Source organism: Mytilus californianus, unplaced genomic scaffold, assembly GCF_021869535.1.
Source record: "Mytilus californianus isolate M0D057914Y unplaced genomic scaffold, xbMytCali1.0.p SCAF_4, whole genome shotgun sequence".
Classification (NCBI taxonomy): domain Eukaryota; kingdom Metazoa; phylum Mollusca; class Bivalvia; order Mytilida; family Mytilidae; genus Mytilus; species Mytilus californianus.
This window is the reverse complement of record NW_026262690.1, coordinates 79,430,055-79,451,946: the sequence shown is the minus strand read 5'-3', so window position 1 is coordinate 79,451,946 and position 21,892 is coordinate 79,430,055. Positions and strand designations below refer to the sequence as shown.

At 30.1% G+C, this 21,892-nt stretch overlaps 1 protein-coding gene and 1 long non-coding RNA gene across 2 annotated transcripts in view; both read left to right on the top strand.

Moving 5' to 3' along the window:
• The window catches only part of LOC127738586 (ESF1 homolog), a 33,954-nt gene extending 25,012 nt beyond the window's left edge, over positions 1-8,942 (top strand). Inside the window, exons 14-15 of the mRNA XM_052249897.1 lie at positions 2,385-2,543; positions 8,330-8,942. Of these exons, the coding sequence (XP_052105857.1) occupies positions 2,385-2,543; positions 8,330-8,620 (450 nt within the window). The 3' untranslated portion in view covers positions 8,621-8,942. The remainder of the gene's footprint in view (positions 1-2,384; positions 2,544-8,329) is intronic.
• Positions 8,943-9,808: 866 nt separating this feature from the next.
• LOC127738628 (uncharacterized) lies at positions 9,809-15,850 on the top strand. The gene is made up of 2 exons (XR_008000122.1): positions 9,809-12,406; positions 15,576-15,850. It is a non-coding gene; the product is annotated as an uncharacterized LOC127738628 (long non-coding RNA).
• Positions 15,851-21,892: the final 6,042 nt, after the last annotated feature.

Sequence of the window (21,892 nt, the reverse complement as noted above, 5' to 3'; positions counted from 1 at the left end):
GTATATATTTCAATACATTACATTGTGTAGATAAAAGTTGTTGACATTTTATAGATAAGTTACAAATCTATATTAGTTTGTGACAAATGAAAGAAAAAATATTTGGAACTATTAATTATATTTGATTATAATTTGAAAATAGATATACACTGTATTACATCATATCTAATCTTAGAGAACTATTAATCATATCTAATGTTTTTTTCACTCATATAATCAGTTTTCCACACTGTTTTTAGTCATGCCTGAAGATATTGACATGATATTTACTTTTTGATTACACCATGACAAGTTATAGAACAAGTTAGCATTTTGTTCCAGTAAAATGAATTTTTATCCGGTAGGGGACTATGTATTGCCATGCAATACTCTCAGAATGCTTGTTTTCTATTAAGATAACCTCCCTTTAGTTTTTCATAAATTTCTGATATGACATTGAGAAGTTATTTAATTGTTTATAGTCTGACAACAGATTTACTAAGTATTGCACAACAGCACAGTGTATTGCACAACAGCAAGAAATCTTGAATTGAATATAAATTCAATTCATATAACCAATTTCAAGTTCTTTGACTACATTTATTCAGAAACCTATAATATGTCAAATATTTAATTACAATCCAAATTCAGACCTGTTTCAAGCTTTAATATTGTGTCCATTTTTGCCCCAACTGTTCAGGGTTGGACCTCTGCGGGCGTATCCAGCTGTGCTCAGCGAAGCAGTTTTTATTTTGTTCAATCATTAATGAAAGTGAAATAGTGATATAATAATTGGCTTTTAGCAGCCAGTTTGGTTCAGTTTTGTCAAAATAAGCAAAGAAACATCGCTAATGAATTATTCACTTGCAAGTGAATAATGCGACCTCATTAAATCTGTATACATGTGAACTTCAATTGAACCCTTTAGCTAGAACTAGGCGTGTTCAGCTATTAAAAAGAAAAGAATGTCAACATTGGAAGTGAAACAAGGGCAAACCATTTGGTTTACTGATTCGATCTACAAAAACTCATTCTTATACAGGTAAAAACGATTATTAACATATGTTTTAAACCTTTAATATGAAATCAAACAGACCTAGAAAATCCAATTGCCTGAGTTTGCTTTCTATTTTTGTCTATGTCTATGTTTATATCGGGTTATATGACCGTCTGCAGTCTTCGGAGGTCACCTCGATTGTTATTTAGATGGCATCTAGACTAAAATACACAAGAATTGCTGATACATATTATCGAGTCCGTGCATCGTAAACTGTTTATTTTAGACTTTTTATAATTTGGATATATGTTTTAGTATGTTATAAATCAAATATGAGAATTGGAGTCAAATCGATGAACATGAATTTGACAGCTAATGCCCCTTTAAACATGTAAATTATGCAAATCATTGAAAGTCCATGAACCATGACTGAAGGTGCAGGGCCAAATAACCCCATAGAAATGAGAAATGCCAATGCTTATCAAACTGCATAATAAATACCATTGACTTATCATAAGTGGTTACCTTTAAACTTTAAATACAATCATTAACTTGTAAACTATGAAAAAGTTTCAAAACCATGGGGAGCAAATAATCTCATGGAAATGAGATGTGCCAATGCTAATACATCTGCATATATACCAAATATCATTGACCTACCACTAATGGTTTCCCTCTAACTGACCTAATCACAAACTAATACATGTATACTAAGAAAAAGTTTTAAAGTCAAATAGACCATGACTGAGGGGGTTGGGCCAAAAAATCTTCAAGGAAATGAGATATGCAAATGCTTTTACAACTACATACCAAATATCATTGACCTACCACTAGTGATTCCCCATATACAGACCTAATCACAAACTAATACATTGTGGATGCCACCATCGCTGATGCCTAATTCTTGCTTTTTCGACTTCATCGATGTGAGCAAAAATGTACAAGCTGGGTCCTTGCTGACATATATGTTTTCTAGTATTGTCTGTTTATTTATGAAAACATTTGACAAAATTAACTTGTTGAATTACGGTGAATACCATTGACAAACTTAAATTTACACACTTTTGATGGTCCATGTGAAAGTCCAACATTTTTCTACAACAAAAACTGTCTGAATGTAGTTCTAAATCAGTAAAAATTAAGATTTTCATCAATAAGGACATTATCAACTTCCTTGTCAATGTAGAATTTTATAACTTAATAGTCATAATGATTTTGCTACTTAATATAATAAAACAAAGATTTTATTTTAAAAATATTTTGTATTATTTAATGTAAGCATTTGGAATAAAACATAGGTTTTTATGAATATCTTCCAAACTACCTGCTTATATAAAAAGGATAGTGTAGAACTACAAGTTTTAAGGTAAAGCAATGCATAATATGTTGGGGAAATTTTTTGTTACAGGCAGAGTTATCTCTCTTGATGATGGATGAAGATAATGATGAAGATGACAAAAAACATTTCAGTTTGAAAAAGCTTGTACAAAACGATTCAAAGAAAAAGAAGAAAAAGTTGCAAAAGGGAAAGCTTGAAAGCAAGAAAGATGATCAAGATGAGTTTAAGGTAAACAATTGATAATTGGTGGATTTAAAAAAATTAAGAAACTATCATTCAAAAGGAATTTTTAAAGTTGGAATGGAACAATGAACGTAGAAAAGAAAAATGCATATATATAAACAGATTATAAGATTTCAGGTAGTATATAGGTGAACATATTAAAATTTTTAAGAAATATGAAAAAGTAGAGGTCAGCAAGCTCGTTTTCAATCAATAGGCTGTGCAACATTTTTATATTCAATGAATTATACATAGAGAAAGCAATAGATTTTATGCCCCTGCCGTCGCGGAGGGGGCATTAAGTTTTAATCTTGTCCGTCTGTACGTCCGTCAATACGTCCCAAAGTTGGTTTCCGTTCTCTTACTTAAGTTTGCCTCAACCAAATGTTATGAAACTTATACACAATGCTTATTACTACATAACACAGATCAAGTTTGAATTTTGGAGGTGTCACTTTAATCGTTCTAGAGTTATGCCCTTTCCCAATGGAAAAATTGCTGAAGTTTTTGTTCTCTAACTTATATTAGCCTCACCCAAATGTTATGAAACTTATACACAATGCTTATTACCTTAAAATACAGATCAAGTTTGAATTTTGGGGGTGTCACTTTTACTGTTCCAGAGTTATGCCCCTTTACAAATGGAAAAATTGCTGAATTTTTTGTTTCCGTCCTCTAACTTAATTTTGCCTCAACCAAATTTTATGAAACTTATACACAGTACTTATTACCACAAAACTCAGATCAAGTACAAATTTTGGTAGCGTCACTTGAACCGTTCTTGAGCTATATTCCTTTATAACTTTATATGATATGCAAGCGGAGGCATCATCTGTGTCCCATGGACACATTCCCCATTTATTTACATATAAAAGTGAGAAGATTACTCTGATTAATTGTTTTCAGAAAAAACAAGAACAATGTGTCACTGTAAATTTCTACATAACAAAATAGATAAATCTACAGTACATTTGTATAAAACCAAATAATCTGAGTTATCTCCCCTGCAGTCAGTTTTTTTTTTAAATTTTGGAATCAAATAAAAAAGAATTCTGTATTTGTGACTATAGTTATTATCAAAGGAAAAAACATCATATAAAGTTCTCCCATTGAATGAGAATTCCACAAATTAACTGCATTTCTGCATCAAACTTGGTTTTTTCAGTAAATAAAAATCTGGAACAATCATTGACGGTTATTGGTCATTGAAATGCTCTAAAAATACCTTTGATTAAACAAAAAATAGAGAAATGGAACCAAATTTTTGGTTTGACTTGTTTAGCTATTTCACAAGTGATGCTTCTGGTAAACCATTGATATTATGTATTTTCCATTTGATCTATGTCTATTATGTTCAGACTTTAAGTTGAAAGTAAAATGCATGGTTTGGATTTGGGTGAGATTTATAAGATACCTGTGGTTGACAATTATTTATTTAGTATACAATTGTTTTAGTATTAATACTTCTAAGATTTATGGATATTTACCCAATAAAAATTCTAAATTTTTAATTTCTGTATAATTTGAATATACTTTTTAAGATGCTATAAATCAAATATGAGAATTTGGGTCAAATCAGTGAACTTGAATTTGACAGCTAATGCCCCTTAAGAGAGTTTATAAAGTTTAGCTTAACATCCTGTTGCAAAAATTTCACAATAATCAGATCATTGAAATTTTGTTTGGTGCATTCTTTTATTTCAGGCTCACCTAGTATTTAAGCTTCACCACTTATTAATTATGCCTCAATAAATCGAAATTGTACAGTGTTTAAACTTTAAAGCTTAAATTTTTTTAAGGATTAATGAGCCTCTTATTAATCATTGCAAGATGCCAATTCTCTTTGTTGTCGCTTCCCATCCAAATATATAGCTTGATTTACACTTGGGAGTTTATCAATCCAAAGACTTTATTATTAACATAAAGAATCAGTACAAAATTTTTGATTTTAAAAGCTTCTATAAGTTGAATTAATAGTCATGTTGCACTAAATTTGAATTATAATTGCATCGATTAATTTTTACATGATTTTGTTTTCTTTTTAACTTCATAATGGAAAAATTAATTTCGAACTTATATCCAAAAATGATAGACCAGGAAGAAATTATAAATTTATAATTCAATTGGTTTTAAAAGGAACAAAAATAGATACTGATGTAACTGGGAAATTTATGGAATAACAGAAAGTTTTGTTTAGTTGTTGCTGAGCAATAGCCTAGATGTTAAGATATAGAATCAAGTTCATATTTTTTTACGTCAGATAAAACAGATATCTTTAATAAATATTTGTCATGAGGTTTTAATATGAAATATTTATTAGAAATGTCTTACTCAAATTTCTAAAATTATTGATTGATTCAATCATCTAAGAAAATGATTGCAAGAAAAAAAATCATTAAAATTTTAGCTTTTGATATGGTACTTTGAATTACTATTTTCTTTTTTATAGTAACAAACTTAATATGGAATATACACAAAAACAGGAAAGACATCAAAGGATCAAAATACAATCTTCAATAATGGGCAAATGTAACTGTCCATGCCATTTATGCAAGTTTTAAATTGCCCAAAATCTAGTTAAGTTTTGAATAAATTTTACTAAGACTACTGAGGATTTATTATTATTCATGTGATATCAATTTTTGTTGATTTCGTGGGTGCACATGAACCACAATTTAAATATTCAACACTATATAAATTTTCTATAGCATTGTATGGAGACTTTCCACGGAAATATAATGTTTCCTTATTCCACAAAAATAAATGGATCCACAGTATGATCCGCTATCGACACTAAATGATAGAAAGGACAAAAGCACAAAGTTGACATTAAAGTATGGCAGTTTTAAACAACTTTTTCAGTAATCAGCCCTACATCACATTGATATAAATGTTAAAAACATAAGTACAAGTACAGCAGTTCTGTATAGTATCTTATAAAAGAATGTTTGCCGTTATGTAAACTGTCACCAAAGGCAACTTTGGAGTATTTAATGATCTTAATCTGATGATATATACTAAATACCTTCTTACAATTTGATATCAGGTGCTGTATTTATGAATGGATTTCATACAGCAAGTTTTTGTGCAATGCCTATAGTACTGTAAATTATGTTGTTCAGAATTTTAATACATAAAATAAAATAAATGAAACAGTTTAGTTCATTTTTATACGACCGCAAAATTTTTTGCGGTCGTATATTGGTATGACGTTGGCGACGTCGTCCTGCGTCGTCCGAAGACACATTGGTTTTCGCACTCTAACTTTAGTTTAAGTGAATGGATCTCTATGAAATTTTACCATAAGGTTCAATACCACAAAAGGAAGGTTGGGATTGATTTTGGGGGTTATGGTACCAACAGTTAAGGAATTAGGGGCCAAAAAGGGGCCAAAAATAAGCATTTTTGTAACTTCCAGACATAACTTGTGTGTTAGTATATGGATCTCTCTGACATTGTACCACAAGGTTCCATATCTCAAAGGGAATGCTGGGATTGATTTTGGGGGTAATTGCCTCAAAATATTAGGAATTAGGGGCCAAAAAAGGGGCAAAAAACAAGCATATTTCTAGTTTCATGACAATAACTTGTGTGAAAGTGTATGGATCTTTCTGAAATTGTACTACAAGGTTCCATATCACAAAGGGAAAGCTGGAATTGAGTTTGAGGGTAATTGCCCGAAACGTTTAGGAATAAGGGGCCTAAAACAAGCATTTTCTAGTTTCCAGACAATAACTTGTGTGTAAGTGTTTGGATATTTTTGAAATTGTACTGCAAGGTTCCATATCACAAAGGGAAAGCTGGAATTGAGTTTGGGGGTAATTGCCCGAAATGTTTAGGAATTGGGGGCCAAAAAGGGGCCAAAAAACACATTTTTCTAGTTTCCAGACAATAACTTGTGTTCAAGTGTATGGATCTCTCTGAAATTGTACTGCAAGGTACCATACCACAAAGGGAAGGCTGGGATTGAGTTTGGGGGTGATGAATCATAAGGGGGTTCAAAAAATTTGGGGGGGGGGTTTCCTTTTTTTTCTTTTTTTCCTTTTTTTTCTTTTTTTCCTTTTTTTTTCTTTTAAAATTTTCCATTTTAAGTTGGTTATTTCTGATTTATATTTAAAAGCAAATAATAATGATATGGTAGGAGATACACACCAAACAGGATGTGTAAATTATTATATAATAAGTATTGTGCAATAGCAAGAAATTTTCAATTGCACAGTATTGCACAATAGCAAGAAATCTTCAATTGCACAGTATTGCGCAATAGCAAGAAATATCCAATAGCACAATATTGCGCAATAGCAAGAAATTATCAATTGCGCAATAGCAAGAAATATTCAATTGCACAGTATTGTGCAAAAGAAGATACTTCGTATAAATTGCTTATTTCTTGACCAATTTCAATGGGGTTTTATTCTTGAATTCTTGGGGTTCTTTAATATGCTGAATCTAACCGTGTATTAAGTTTTTGGATTTTGGGCCCCATTTTTAAATTGGTCTACATTGAGGTCCAAAGGGTCCAAAATTAAACTTTGTTTGATTTCATCAAAAATTGAATTATTGGGGTTCTTTGATATGCCGAATCTAACCGTGTATTTAGATTCTTAATTTTTGGTTCCGCTTTCAAATTGGTCTACATTAAGGTCCAAAGGGTCCAAAATTAAACTAAGTTTGATTTAAAAAAAAATTGAATTCTTAGGGTTCTTTGATATGCTGAATCTAAACATGTATTTAGATTTTTGATTATGGGCCCAGTTTTCAAGTTGGTCCAAATCGGGGTCCAAAATTAAACTTTGTTTGATTTCAACAAAAATTGAATATATGGGATTCTTTGATATGCTGAATCTAACCATATATTTAGATTTTGGATATTGGACCATAATAGGTGAATGTCCAATTTAAAATTTTTAAATTGTTAATTTCTGTGTCATTTGGTCTCTTGTGGAGAGTTGTCTCATTGGCAATCATACCACATCTTCTTTTTTATAGTCATTCAAATAAAAAAATAAAACAACAACTACAAAACAATAATGATTAAATGATTTAGAAATGGAAGTATAAGATTCAGTGAAATCAGAAATATCACTGCGAACATTTTTGAACCATTTGAGAAATGAAAACTAATAGCTGCCTAGAGAAAATATCAATCAAGGAAAGGAAAATTAACAATAAGAAATGAAAAGTCATCTTGATTATGATAAATTTTGGTATGAAGATTACCTTAAATATTCTAATACCAAGGTCTTAAATGTGAGTCAGTAATATTTAGATTTGATTGATTAAGATAAAGTTTTATTGACTAAAGATCTTTGCACAAATGTCACAAGCGAAGCAGAAATGCTGACCCATCTGGTGCACCTGAGTTCACTCTCTGTTTTTGCTAGGTTTGCGTTTCTTAATCTTCAATTTGTGTGTAGTGTTTATAAACTGTTGTTTGTCTGTTCATCTTTCTATGACTTAGTTGAACAATTGTTATCTACTTCTCCTTTTTTTACAATTCTGTACTGGATACAGTAAATGCAGAAATTATTGCGATAAGTTTATTAATGTGAAAAAGGAGAGAGCAATAGGTTTGAAATAATAAAAACTAGCATTCATAATTTCAGTAGTGATTTTACATTGCAAAATATTTGCAATCACACTAATTAGATCTCATATTTTTATCAGTAATCATTGATTGGCATTAATACTTGCAGGCATTAATTTCTAAATTTACAGTATACAAATATTGATACCATCAAATAGAATTTGCTCATTCAAAATATCTAAAGTATTTTTGTTTGTTTTTGCAGATTGATACAAAAGATCCAAGATTTGAAGCTTTATATACTTCACATATGTATAATGTTGACCCTTCTGCACCTGAGTATAAAAAAACAAAGGGAATGAAAGATATCATTGATGCCAAACAGATATTCAGAAAGACAGATAATAAAAGAAAATCTTCACAGATAGATCAAAATGTGATAAAAACCAAAACTGCTAAAGTGAATGATGATACAAGACAGACGAAAGACACTTCTTTACAGAAACTAGTAGAATCTGTAAAAACAAAAACAAAACAATTTAAAAATAAAAAATAATAATAAACTTACTGAATTATCATTTAATACCATTCTATAGTTTCTAATCATAAGAAAAAGTAGTATAAAACTAATTTTTCTGCATGCAGTGTAGTTCTTATATAAGTATTACAATACCAGTTTAGTTTATAACGATATGTAGTTTTATTGCAAATTCAGAGACATGTAATGTTTTCAAAATATAACATGCAAGATTTTATTTTTGTGAAACCTATTTGTCCCAATTTTCACAATAATTAGACATCACAAAAATTACTGAATTGACAGTAATCATAGTAATTTTGTCTTGAATTTTTTTTACAATTCAAAGATTGTAATAGGATGTGGGCACTTGTTTATTATTGTTAAGGTTGTTCAGTGACATGAAGATGAGGTTTTTTGCTAACTTGTGTTGTTGAGTTGCTGTCTCATGGATTTCAGCCACTTTTCCTTTCAATCATATATATGATAAATTTAACTCCTGTATTAAAAAAATTAAAATAGGTGTCTCAGAATTTGGGACTAATAAATTAAGGTTGTTATTTATCTAAAATACAACCAAACAATCAGAATTTTTTTTTTTTATTCTGACAACTTTCTAAACATGGAAACATACTTTACATTGGGAGGCCTGACAAAGATTAGATGAATACTGCAAAAAAAGAAGTAACACTTTTTATATCATGAAGATAATTTGCAACCTGGAAACATAAAAAAAAGAATTAGTATAAAGTTAGCAGGTGTGGTATCATTGTCAATAGGAAAACTATCCACTAGAGACTAAATGACATAGATGTTAGCATCTTTAGGTCACTATAAGGCCTTACACTATGTGCAAACCGATACTGCAAAACAAGCTATAGACTCCACCATGACTCAAAATTATAAAACAATTAAAAGGAAAAACCAACAATATGATTTATGTACAAAACAAAAAAAAAACAAAAAATATGTGACCAGCCATGAGATTTTCAGGCATATAGAGGTACCAGGGTCAAAATGTGTTTTTTTTTCCTTCCTTTTTATGGTTACATAGCTTCAAAACACCATGGCAAGTTATTTTGCTAGATTCTTCAAAATAACAGAATTATGGTCATTTTTGTTGCTTTAGGTTTTTTTTTTAATATTTTTCAATTTTTCACATATATGTTCATCTATTATAGTTATCTTTGAAACTTGCCATATTTTTTTTTTTTTTTTTTTGGGGGGGGTAGGAGGTGTTTTTAGTCTTTTTTAATTAATCAAAATGTAATTGTAGCTTTAATAACTAAATAACTAAATAATTTGTATTTCTATATCAACCATTCGGTTGCCATAGCAATCTGCAATCTAAATAATAATGACATATACATTTTACTTTCTCTTATTGAAGACTACATCAACACTAAGAAAGTGAATACCAAGATTTATAATAAACCAGGAAGGAGCTGTGTATTATGAAGTATGCTTTCTAATGTTCATCTAATTATCTTATTGTGAATACATTTTGTACATGTATCCTGACAAAGTGATTAAATGAAAGATCTGTTAATGCAGAGTAAGATTAAATAGCATGATCAATAGTATTAGGGCATGTAGGTGAAGGGATATGAATAATATAAATAACTTTCAACAACACATACATCTTGTTTATGTAGTTCTAAGACAGACATAGTGTCCTAAGTCAGGAGTCTGTTGTTCAGTGGTTGTCGTTTGTTGGTGTGGTTCATTAGTGTTTCTCGTTTTTTACATAGATTAATTAGACCGTTGGTTTTCCTGTTTGAATTTTACACTAGTCATTTTGGGGACCTTTATAGCTTGCTGTTCGGTGTGAGCCAAGGCTCCATGTTGAAGGCCGTACTTTGACCTATAATTGTTTACTTTTTACACATTGTGACTTGGTTGGATAGTTGTCTCATTGGCACTCATACCCCATCTTCTTATTTATATAGATGAAAAAAAAGAATGAACATGGGATGAGACACTTTTAAATAAATTTTGGGTCCTAATGGGCAGGCATAACTTGCTTGATTTACATGTACTGGTATTTCTCTTATGGTTGTGGGCTGTTATCTATTTTTTGCATGAATAGATATGTCTATCACACTGCACGGAGTGTGATACACAAAAAGAGATACGAAAATCTGCGTTAATTTGTTTGGCTTATCCAGCATCATAAGACGATAATACGGCATTTCCATTGGCTGTTTGTTAGGTCATTGGTGACTTTCAAAGGTTAAGACGATGTACATTTCGTTCATGGCAACGGACATGTGTGTTTTCTTCAATAATATACAAAACACTCACACTTTTCACCTATCAATTTTCTTTTTGTCAAATTTTATTTCATTCTGAAGCATACAAAATGTCGTAAAATGTCTGATGTTAAAGTTCTACACCGGAAAAGGACACATGGCGTCATACTGGTATGTGCAAAAGAGTAGATCAAAGATTCGCGGAATTTTTAATTAAACACAAAGAGAGTGTTGACCATAAGAGAAATAGGTTTAACAGCGTGGTGATGAGTCACATTGGTTGATAGTAATAACGATGAAAGGAGGACAGGATTGTGGCTACAACAAATGGAACATATCCATCATGTCCATAGTCATTTTTAAAACAGATATTCTTTCATGTTCTATCAGAGTCATATGTATGTCTCTGGTTCCATCAATTCATGATCATCAGATGGTGTTCTTTAAACTAAACTGTCAACTCGTCTTTACTTGTTTTGCCATGGTGCTGTCCGTTTTCTTCGTCTTTTGGGCTTTGATTGTTCCCTTGCTGTCAATTTTCGCAACATTTTGAAACTGCTTGAAATGTGATTGTCTTTTACTTTTAAAATTCTTGCTCCCGGATTCCCAAAAATACAAACTTCAAATTTTAGTCATTTGTGCATTACATCTACTTTTAGTGAAAAGGTATGAGTATTTTTTTAACTAAATTATAAGATTGTATTATGCACCTATTCTGTTTTAGAGCTCCTGTTTACTAGCCTTGTTCGTTTAATTAACTATTTATTCTTTGGTTTGTCTGTATGCACGGAGTTGTATTGTGACAGATATTTGACATAAATTTTTGATAAAGATGACGTTACAATTATTCCTTCGATTTTATGTTTATCACGTTTTATATTATTGTAATAGAAAAATGCAATTTATTTTATTTCATATAGTTTATTAGTTAATGTATGTAAGTTCTACTCTGTAAACTATTTTATATAAAATTATTGTTTAACTGTTCTATACATTTTCAAAGCGTAGGATTTTTCAAATATGTCAAATAAATACTTTAACAAACTATTGAACGTATCTGTGCAATAAAACTTCAGCTGTGGCCAAATGGACCTTCGATTATATGTCCAGCAAAGTTTAATAAAACATCTTAAAAGTTCAGACAACGGTCAACCCACGTCAGCAACTTTATTTGTGTTAAGCTATAAAGCACAAACTAGTTCCATAGTTACTTTTGATTAAGATCTAAATTAATATTTATAATGTTATTTTATACTATGTTATATGTATTTACGTTGTAATTGTTTTATATTATAGTTAGGGAAATGTTAATAAATATATTCGAAACATAGGTTGGCAATTTTAGAATAAGAAATTGAAGAGATGAAAGAAAAACCAGTTTTATGTGACGTGTAATTTCGACCTAATCTTAGACCATAACTATATTTGAGCATTCTAAATTTTATTGATAACTCATAAATCATAAATTCTTTTGTTGGTTATAGTCTGTTAAGGGTTACTAGGACATTCAAAACTTAGTATATAAACTGATCAAGCCGCTATACTATTAATAGCGAGTTTCTTGATATTCTAGGTGAGTCTCTTGGTTTTAAAAATAATTTAGATTTAAAACTATTTTTCTTTCAATTTTATTTTGAAAAAATAAATAAAGTTATAAGTAACTAATATTTTAATTCAGAGGTTTATTTTAACAGTAATTATCATTGTTATTATTTGGTATTTAACTTGAATTGTTTGTAGTATTTTATCATTGTTTTCAACTTGTTCTGACTTCAAAATGTGTACTTTGAAATTAGATTGTAATTATTTCAATGTTTTCTTTATTAAATTAATAGCGAGATTCTTGATATTCTAGTTTGGTTTTCTTTCCTGTTGCTGTTTCCGGCCTCCCACCGTGAGCCTCCCCCTAGATTGTGCCACAGTGCTTTACAGTTGTCTGGATATAAAAACATCAAAAATACCAACACAATATAATAGTAGAGGACCATGTTTAGCAACGAAAAGAAAACAGCTAAACCAGGAAAGACACCTGACAACTACAAGAAACAACTACACACCAAACTAGACTCTGCGTTTGAAGGTTTGGATATCTTTGCAGACCAACAGGAAGACGTCATCAGTTTTAAGAAGCGCTATCCAATTGCAAATTCAGTTGCCAATTGTGACAACGATACTACTATTCCTTACGTGGACGACCAGCCTTTTTCTCAGTCGTCGCCTATACATCAACAATCCAATCCTTTCGTTTCATCGTGGACAGGGCAGCCAACTCTTCCATCGAGTATCACACCCGTACGACCATCTATTATACACAGGCCATTGATTCCTTCCACTCTTTTGATCATAGACATCTATTTGATACAATAATTGGTGGAGGCCCGTTTATAAATGGTGGACGACTTTTGAAAGGTGACACCAAACATCGACATCCAGACCTTACAGCATGCTAGCGTTTCGACAATTCGAACAGGAATATTTACATTTGAACATTGTTTTTGTACCGTTCGGACTATTTAATTTCATATGTATTTCCAGTAAATGATTTATTTGTGAATTAATCAGAATACACCATTGAATAACGACACCAGCTGAATATCAAAAACATTTATATAATGCATTATTTTCAAAGAAGAACTTTTATCAACATCAGTGACATTAATAACTTTAAAGTTATATTGTTGTGTATTTTTATTGTAAACATATATTTTCATGAAACTGTGAGTATATCAAATGCTTATTTAAAATATATTTTACAATCTAAATTTAAAATTTAAAATTTTCAGCTATGAAACAAAATGTTCATTCTCATTTCACAAATCGTATTGCGTTTCATGTCTTAAAATATTTAGAGAAACTTTATTAAAATACTGTTGAAATAAGTTATAAAATTATTTTTTGATAAAATGTTGTAAAATTTTATTCATTTAAATCATCCATTGAATAACTTTTCAGAATGATGTTAATTAGAACTTTGTTTGTATTTCAAACGCTTGTCAATATTATCATTTGCAATCAGTCATCTTTAAGATTAGGTTCAACTTTCATTTAGGGTTACATAAAGTAAATCTCTATGTTTGTTAGTTACCTATTAGGAACAAGTTAGTCAAATTCTTGTTGCCGTTTACTGTTGGATAATCTAATACCGGTACAAAGTAATAATAATTTAATATATATATATATATATATATAGGCAAGCATATTGCATAGGCTACCTGAATAGCAGGGACGCTGCACAAATACTAAATAAAGGGCTACCTCAGGAGCAGGGACGCCACAAATACTTATAAAGGGCTACCTCAGGAGCAGGGACGCCACAAATATTTAATATAATGGGTAACCTCAGAAGCAGGAACGCCATAATAACGATTAAACAGTAACTTAGAGACTGAAGTAAGCAATTCAAATTCTGTTAAAGTTTTATTCTAGTCCTTTCATATTTCTTATATTTTTGCAACATTTTGTTTAAAACACTTTGCATATATTTTTAATTAAATTTCATTAACTGTAAAATAAACGTTCAATTGTAAGCATGCGGGTAACAAACTTTCAAGAACAACAATTTAAAATTAATACCAAAATATTGTAACATCATAGACATCAATTGATTTATAAAGAATAACAATAAAACCACCAATTAAACAGGATGATTAACATGCAGTCTCAAAAATGAAAAAAAAAGAGAAAAATATTTTAAAAAGTAAGTTCAAGTTATTTTTTATCGCTTAAAATCAAAAACAAAATACTATACTTTATTTATTTTTGCATTGCAATCTTCTCAATTGCTTGTCTTCTATATTGTTTTGAGGTTTAATATGGATATTAATTATTTATTTACGTTAATAATTAAAAGTTATAAATCCATTTTCAAATTAATATAGTAAACATAAAATTGTATCCGATTTCTTTAAAATATTTTTTTTTAATTTATTTAATTTTGGAGTCCAAAATTTCTAAGGAGAGTGATATATTGTGACAGATATTTGACATAAATTTTTGATAAAGAGGACGTTACAATTATTCCTTCGATTTTATGTTTATCACGTTTTATATTATTGTAATAGAAAAATGCAATTTATTTTATTTCATATAGTTTATTAGCTATGTATGTAAGTTCTACTCTGTAGACTATTTTATATAAAATTATTGTTTAACTGTTCTATACATTTTCAAAGCGTAGGATATTTCAAATATGTCAAATAAATACTTTAACAAACTATTGAACGTATCTGTGCAACAAAACTTCAGCTGTGGCCAAATGGACCTTCGATTATATGTCCAGCAAAGTTTAATAAAACATCTTTTAAGTTCAGACAACGGTCAACCCACGTCAGCAACTTTATTTGTGTTAAGCTATAAAGCACAAACTAGTTCCATAGTTACTTTTGATTAAGATCTAAATTAATATTTATAATGTTATTTTATACTATGTTATATGTATTTACGTTGTAATTGTTTTATATTATAGTTAGGGAAATGTTAATAAATATATTCGAAACATAGGTTGGCAATTTTAGAATAAGAAATTGAAGAGATGAAAGAAAAACCAGTTTTATGTGACGTGTAATTTCGACCTAATCTTAGACCATAACTATATTTGAGCATTCTAAATTTTATTGATAACTCATAAATCAAAAATTCTTTTGTTGGTTATAGTCAGTTAAGGGTTACTAGGACATTCAAAACTTAGTATATAAACTGATCAAGCCGCTATTCTATTAATAGCGAGTTTCTTGATATTCTAGGTGAGTCTCTTGGTTTTGAAAATAATTTAGATTTAAAATTATTTTTCTTTTAATTTTATTTTGAAAAAATAAATAAAGTTTATAAGTAACTAATATTTTAATTCAGAGGTTTATTTTAACAGTAATTATCATTGTTATTATTTGGTATTTAACTTGAATTGTTTGTAGTATTTTATCATTGTTTTCAACTTATTTTGACTTCAAAATGTGTACTTTGAAATTAGATTGTAATTATTTCAATGTTTTCTTTATTAAATTAATAGCGAGTTTCTTGATATTCTAGTTTGGTTTTCTTTCCCGTTGCTGTTTCCGGCCTCCCACCGTGAGCCTCCCCCTAGATTGTGCCACAGTGCTTTACAATTGTCGGGATATAAAAAAATCAAAAATACCAACACAATATAATGGTAGAGGACCATGTTTAGCAACGAAAAGAAAACAGCTAAACCAGGAAAGACACCTGACAACTACAAGAAACAACTACACACCAAACTAGACTCTGCGTTTGAAGGTTTGGATATCTTTGCAGACCAACAGGAAGACGTCATCAGTTTTAAGAAGGGCTATCCAATTGCAAATTCAGTTGCCAATTGTGACAACGATACTACTATCCCTTACGTGGACGACCAGCCTTTTTCTCAGTCGTCGCCTATACATCAACAATCCAATCCTTTCGTTTCACCGTGGACAGGGCAGCCAACTCTTCCATCGAGTATCACACCCGTACGACCATCTATTATACACAGGCCTTTGATTCCTTCCACTCTTTTGATCATAGACATCTATTTGATACAATAATTGGTGGAGGCCCGTTTATAAATGGTGGACGACTTTGAAAGGTGACACCAAACATCGACATCCAGACCTTACAGCATGCTAGCGTTTCGACAATTCGAACAGGAATATTTACATTTGAACATTGTTTTTGTACCGTTCGGACTATTTAATTTCATATGTATTTCCAGTAAATGATTTATTTGTGAATTAATCAGAATACACCATTGAATAACGACACCAGCTGAATATCAAAAACATTTATATAATGCATTATTTTCAAAGAAGAACTTTTATCAACATCAGTGACATTAATAACTTTAAAGTTATATTGTTGTGTATTTTTATTGTAAACATATATTTTCATGAAACTGTGAGTATATCAAATGCTTTTTTAAAATATATTTTACAATCTAAATTTAAAATTTTAAATTTTCAGCTATGAAACAAAATGTTCATTCTCATTTCACAAATCGTATTGCGTTTCATGTCTTAAAATTTTTAGAAAAACTTTATTAAAATACTGTTGAAATTAGTTATAAAATTATTTTTTGATAAAATGTTGTAAAATTTTATTCATTTAAATCATCCATTGAATAACTTTTCAGAATGATGTTAATTAGAACTTTGTTTGTATTTCAAACGCTTGTCAATATTATCATTTGCAATCAGTCATCTTTAAGATTAGGTTCAACTTTCATTTAGGGTTACATAAAGTAAATCTCCTTGTTTGTTAGTTACCTATTAGGAACAAGTTAGTCAAATTCTTGTTGCCGTTTACTGTTGGATAATCTAATACCGGTACAAAGTAATAATAATTTAATATATATAAATATATATATAGGCAAGCATATTGCATAGGCTACCTGAATAGCAGGGACCCTACACAAATACTAAATAAAGGGCTACCTCAGGAGCAGGGACGCCACAAATACTTATAAAGGGCTACCTCAGGAGCAGGGACGCCACAAATATTTAATATAATGGGTAACCTCAGAGCAGGAACGCCATAATAACGATTAAACAGTAACTTAGAGACTGAAGTAAGCAATTCAAATTCTGTTAAAGTTTTATTCTAGTCTTTTCATATTTCATATATTTTTGCAACATTTTGTTTAAAACACTTTGCATATATTTTTAATTAAATTTCATTAACTGTAAAATAAACGTTCAATTGTAAGCATGCGGGTAACAAACTTTCAAGAACAACAATTTAAAATTAATACCAAAATATTGTAACATCATAGACATCAATTGATTTATAAAGAATAACAATAAAACCACCAATTAAACAGGATGATTAACATGCAGTCTCAAAAATGAAAAAAAAAAAAAGAGAAAAATATTTTAAAAAATAAGTTCAAGTTATTTTTTATCGCTTAAAATCAAAAACAAAATACTATACTTTATTTATTTTTGCATTGCAATCTTCTCAATTGCTTGTCTTCTATATTGTTTTGAGGTTTAATATGGATATTAATTATTTATTTACGTTAATAATTAAAAGTTATAAATCCATTTTCAAATTAATATAGTAAACATAAAATTGTATCCGATTTCTTTAAAATATTTTTTTTTAATTTATTTAATTTTGGAGTCCAAAATTTCTAAGGAGAGTGATATATTGTGACAGATATTTGACATAAATTTTTGATAAAGATGACGTTACAATTATTCCTTCGATTTTATGTTTATCACGTTTTATATTATTGTAATAGAAAAATGCAATTTATGTTATTTCATATAGTTTATTAGTTATGTATGTAAGTTCTACTCTGTAGACTATTTTATATAAAATTATTGTTTAACTGTTCTATACATTTTCAAAGCGTAGGATATTTCAAATATGTCAAATAAATACTTTGACAAACTGTTGAACGTATCTGTGCAACAAAACTTCAGCTGTGGCCAAATGGACCTTCGATTATATGTCCAGCAAAGTTTAATAAAACATCTTAAAAGTTCAGACAACGGTCAACCCACGTCAGCAACTTTATTTGTGTTAAGCTATAAAGCACAAACTAGTTCCATAGTTACTTTTGATTAAGATCTAAATTAATATTTATAATGTTATTTTATACTATGTTATATGTATTTACGTTGTAATTGTTTTATATTATAGTTAGGGAAATGTTAATAAATATATTCGAAACATAGGTTGGCAATTTTAGAATAAGAAATTGAAGAGATGAAAGAAAAACCAGTTTTATGTGACGTGTAATTTCGACCTAATCTTAGACCATAACTATATTTGAGCATTCTAAATTTTATTGATAACTCATAAATCATAAATTCTTTTGTTGGTTATAGTCAGTTAAGGGTTACTAGGACATTCAAAACTTAGTATATAAACTGATCAAGCCGCTATACTATTAATAGAGAGTTTCTTGATATTCTAGGGGAGTCTCTTGGTTTTGAAAATAATTTAGATTTAAAATTATTTTTCTTTTAATTTTATTTTGAAAAAATAAATAAAGTTTATAAGTAACTAATATTTTAATTCAGAGGTTTATTTTAACAGTAATTATCATTGTTATTATTTGGTATTTAACTTGAATTGTTTGTAGTATTTTATCATTGTTTTCAACTTATTTTGACTTCAAAATGTGTACTTTGAAATTATATTGTAATTATTTCAATGTTTTCTTTATTAAATTAATAGCGAGTTTCTTGATATTCTAGTTTGGTTTTCTTTCCCGTTGCTGTTTCCGGCCTCCCACCGTGAGCCTCCCCCTAGATTGTGCCACAGTGCTTTACAATTGTCGGGATATAAAAACATCAAAAATACCAACACAATATAATGGTAGAGGACCATGTTTAGCAACGAAAAGAAAACAGCTAAACCAGGAAAGACTCCTGACAACTACAAGAAACAACTACACACCAAACTAGACTCTGCGTTTGAAGGTTTGGATATCTTTGCAGACCAACAGGAAGACGTCATCAGTTTTAAGAAGGGCTATCCAATTGCAAATTCAGTTGCCAATTGTGACAACGATACTACTATTCCTTACGTGGACGACCAGCCTTTTTCTCAGTCGTCGCCTATACATCAACAATCCAATCCCTTCGTTTCACCGTGGACAGGGCAGCCAACTCTTCCATCGAGTATCACACCCGTACGACCATCTATTATACACAGGCCATTGATTCCTTCCACTCTTTTGATCATAGACGTCTATTTGATACAATAATAAATTTATTTCAAATGTCTGTCACAATAGTTGTATTTGCAACTCCTCTCCGACAGAATTTCAATGAAGCGTTGTTGTTGTTTTACCTAAACTAAGGCTTGAACAACTTTAATTTGGATTTTTTTGGGGGTTTCCCACACGTATTTCCCATATATCTACAGAAGAGAATAGTCACATTGTAACTTCTCATAGACTGGTTATCCTATCCCATTCAAACTTTCACAAAATATTTTTATTATATAATCCACGGTGTATGTACATCCTATGTACGTACGAATGATTTTGGGTAGCTACTTATTCAAAAGATGTATGCATCGTGTATTGGCAACTCCTCTTATACCATTTTCACTAAAATATTTTTGTTCACTCTTTTCTCTCTCTCCCCCCTCCCCCCTCCTTTTCTTCATTTGTAGTTCGCATTATATCCAAAAATTGATCTCTTAACATGCATGGTCATCTTGTTATATTACATATTGTATTATGGAGAATACTTCTTAAGTATGTTGGATTTAATAAAGTTTTCACAGTATTTCAAGTACTTTATGCCTTTGTGTAACTCATATTCCAATTTCGATGCGATTGTCTTTTTATAGTTTCTCATGGTTGAATACGGACTTTGAAAAGTCTCCAAACTCGGCCTTGCAACTTCTCAAATATGACTGACTTTATGTGCTTAAACTTGTTCACAGACTAAGATATCTAGGAGCATTGGGTGGATTTCATTGAAACTTTCACATACTCTTCAATACATAATTTAATTGTGCATCCCCTAATTATATATATATTTTTTTTGCTCCAAAGAATTTTGAGTGAATCCTATATCAAAACATGAACATCGCTAGATCTAGACAAATGAAGGAATGCATGAATTTAGGAATTCTGGTTACAGTCTTTCTAGCATTAGCTTATTTTAAAGTCTGTCATTGTAATCCATTGGTATTGCCATGTTGTCCCTGTATTTTGAGTCTGTAGCACCCATACCGCCGATAACCAAAATCTTCCTTGAATAGACAATCGATTTCAAAAAATTTTGAGAGGTTTTGCTATATTTTTTTTTTCTCATATCAAAATATCGAGTCTACTCTTCTTTTTTACCCCATATTGCATCCACATCCCTCTTTCCTCTGAAATTACTACTTAACGTTTAATTGGTATCCTATGAAACTTTCAGATTTCCCGAAATGCAGATGAAATGGTTATGTGATTTTTCTTATATTTGGCCTGGAGCTTGATAATGTTGAGCTGTAGCTTGTACCCAATTGTTACACCTGCCGTACAGCCATTGCCTGTTTGCCGAAACTTTGAAATATTACAACACTCATTGTAGAAGAAAATTCTATAATAATTGGGATACTAAATAACTTGTTATATTCAAACATTTTCATCTCTTAACAAAGTACTTTTTTTTTTAGTCCATTTAAACATTTTGTCAATGGAAATCGTCTTCGTCAGTTAAGATTCAGTATACATGCTACCTCAATCAATTGCAAGCAGTGATGCATGTTCAGAACGAGTATTGGTCTTGTCCTCTTCTGTTATTCACAAAGCTTCAGCATGTGTGATTTTAAACGTAATCTGTCACCCATTCTATGTAACAAAAGAGCATAAATAGGACCATATTACTTTGTTTTGTTGCATGTTGTTTTATCGTTATATACCTATACTAGTATATATTCTTTTAATATTTTCACTCACATTTTTATTAGCGCATTTAATTGCTTTTTGTTACCATCTATTTTCTCTCTAAAATTTTCATAACAGAAAATAGATAAGTGGTCAACCAATTTTTGATTAACTTATTGTATCTTTATGCCATGGCCTGTTAATGTTAAACAGCTTACATTATGTACTACTTGTGTTATTAAATTCAATGTATCAGATATATTTTAAATTGAATGAAAACATATCAAGTGTTGTCTCTAATTTTTAATGTGATTTCAACCTTTTAATAATTCATTATAAAACCACGGGTCTACCGATCAAATTCCGTTAAAGGCTTTGAGACTTTATAAAAAGAAGTCTCAATGCTAAACCTGGGAGTTACGAAAATGCTACCGAAATGGATAGGTAAGACCATTTATTGTTTTTGTATTGTATCGACGCCTTAAAATATAATACACGTATTTATCTTCGTTTTGAGATCGGCGATTTGGAAATGAATATGATTTGTTTTTACTTTTCTTTTACACAGGCACTTGTCTCTGAATTTGTTTTCCCTACCTATACCTTAATATAACACTTATATAAACTTGTTATATTAAGGTATATAGGAATTTTTTTCAGACACAAGTGCCTGTGTTCTTTTACTAGAATTCAGTGTCGCTTTCTCAATTTTTATTCACACAAGACATT